At 59.0% G+C, this 2,439-nt stretch overlaps 1 protein-coding gene across 1 annotated transcript; it reads right to left on the bottom strand.

Annotated features, from left to right (window-relative positions):
* Positions 1-41: 41 nt before the first annotated feature.
* On the bottom strand, positions 42-2,136 carry ACA1_223570 (protein kinase domain containing protein; the record flags this gene model as incomplete). Its single annotated transcript, XM_004338004.1, has 8 exons — positions 42-239; positions 365-479; positions 607-668; positions 756-1,070; positions 1,219-1,404; positions 1,532-1,622; positions 1,919-1,928; positions 1,983-2,136. 8 exons carry the CDS (start codon positions 2,134-2,136, stop codon positions 42-44), a joined length of 1,131 nt encoding a protein of 376 aa, XP_004338052.1.
* Between the last annotated feature and the right edge of the window lie 303 nt (positions 2,137-2,439).

Genomic DNA, 2,439 nt, shown 5'->3' with positions numbered 1-2,439 from the left:
CGCCTGGGGTGCCGCCACAATGACAGGGTGAGCGATCACAATTACATTGTTCCCTGGGGTCGATCGGTGGTAGTGGTACCGTTGACGAGCTCGGCAAAGATGACGCCGCACGACCACATGTCAATGGCCGTCGTGTATTCCTTCACGCCCAGGAGCAGCTCCATGGACCGGTATCGCAGCGTGACCACGGTGGGAGTGTAGAGCATGCCGTTTTCACCGTTCATCTGCGCCCACTCGTCCTGTGAAAACACACGCGCGCGCGCGACACACACACGACACACACACACACACACACAGCCGCCATTTGGTGTTAGGAACACGCCGGACCTCGCTCGGAGTGGGTTTGTGTTAGTTGTGTAAGTACCTTGTTCTTCTTCTTGTCGTTGTTGTCGCTCATATAGTACTCTCGTGAAAGGCCAAAATCGGTGAGGCGGAGTATGCCATCGTTGCCGAGCAGCAAGTTGTTCGTCTTGATGTCCCTGCGAGGTGTACGCAGCCCCCCGAAGCGAACTCAGTCAGCAACGCGTGCTCCAAAGACAGCCGGCTTGTGTGTGTGTGTGTGTGGTGTGTGTGTGTGTTGTATGTCGCATGTGTGCGGTGGTATACCGGTGGATGATGCCCAGGGCGTGCATGTGGGCGACGGACGACAGCAGCTGGTAGAGCAGCGACTTGATCTCGGTCATCGCGAAGACCTCCTTGCGCTCCCGCATCTCCTTGAGCAGTCGCCCGAGGTCGTGGTCGATGAAGTCCATCACCAGGTAGATCTCCTTGCCCTTGCCCCGTCGTAGCAGCAGCCTGTTGCGCTCGTCCGCCTCCTTCTCCTTCTCCTTGTCGCCGCTGCCTCGGCCGCTGCTCTGCGAATCGTCCTTGAGCCGCTTGCTCCCGCCGTCCTTGACGTCCTCCCAGTCGTCGGTCTCTTCAAAAATGATGTCCCGGATGCTGATGATATTTACATTCCCCTGCAGCAGCACGCCGATCTTGATCTCGCGCAGCACCGACAGGGGAACTCCCTCCTCGTGCTCCTCCTTCCGCCGCTTCATCTTCTTGAGCGCCACCACCTGGCCCGAGTCCTGCGTGATATGCCCCCGCGTGACACGTCAGCCACGCCGGCCATGGCCGCGTACATGGTTTAGGCTAAGCGGTAACAAAAAAAAAACAAAAAAACAAGAACAACAAAATACGCAGCAAGGCGCGCTGCGGGGGCGGGGGCTCAAGTACCTTGTCCCTGGCTCGGTAGACGACGCCGAAGGCGCCCTCTTCGAGCTTGCCCAGTTTTTCAAAGCGCGAGAGGTCTCGCTCGCACTTGAAGTTCTCCACGGGCGCGGGGGCAGCAGGGGCGGGGGGCGGCTCTTCGGGCACCTTTCGCTTGGTACCGCGGCGTTCGCCTTGTTCGGCGGGCTCGGGCTCGGAGGGGGGAGGGGGCGGGGGCGGCATGTGGCTGGAGGGGGGCGGAGGGGGCGGGGGCGACCTCGAGGCCTCGAAGGGCAATGGAGGGGGCGGGGGCGGGGGCTGGTGGTAGTGGTGATGGGACGCGTAGGGGCTCGAAGGCGGCATCGCGCGTGGGCTCGTAGCAGTTGTTGAAGTAGTCCCGTGGGCGTAGGGCGAACCCGCGACCAACCGACCTGCGCGAATAGAATAGGCGGAGAAAAAGAAGAGAACGCGAGTAGAAGGGGTCAGCCAGGGATGAAGAAGAAGTTGAAGGAGAGGGGAAACCGAAAAAGACTGAGAAGTGAATAGCAGAGAATAGAGAGCTAAACGAAGACACGTTGGGCCAGACGGGCCGAGACGAGAGGGGAAACGAACAAGTCGTATACTAATCAACAAAGATGTGAAACGTTTACGCAACACAAAGATGCAAAACGAGTACGCGGGCTAAGAACGAGTAGAAGCTTTCGCGACGCGCAGCAGCAAAGAGGACCGGACGAAGACTGAACAACGACAAAGGAACAAGAAGAGGGTGTACGCCGTATGATATACTGTACCTCTATCCATGGTCGTATCGGGTGCGGAGCCTGTGGACGTAGTCGTAGATGGTGGTAGAGGAGTACTGCTAGTGCCGGCGTAGGAGCGGGGATAGGCAGGAAGATGAGGAGAAGAAGAAGATGAGCCGAGAGGAGGAGCCAGGCCAGCGCGCATAGATGGCGGAACGACGACGGTCGAGGACAGGTAGCCTTGCCGCCAAGCCGGAGCCGAGCCGGGCGAGACCGCGGATGACGTAGAGGTAGAGGAGGGCGTGGACGTGGAGGCGGAAGAGGAGGAAGAAGAGGGGTACGAGGGTGCCGTCCCCTGCACATAGGCCCTGTAGTACACACGAACGAAAGGAACGAACAACATGAAGCGCGCCACAAGTCAGCAACTAACGCGTCAGCCAAGCCAAGTAAAGAAAGCAGAACTAGTCATGCTTGGCCCTGAGTAGTAGAGGTAGAAGAAGCTCGAGAG

Source organism: Acanthamoeba castellanii, assembly GCF_000313135.1.
Source record: "Acanthamoeba castellanii str. Neff unplaced genomic scaffold scf7180000084760, whole genome shotgun sequence".
Lineage (NCBI taxonomy): Eukaryota > Discosea > Longamoebia > Acanthamoebidae > Acanthamoeba > Acanthamoeba castellanii.
This window is presented reverse-complemented; position numbering and strand designations above follow the sequence as displayed.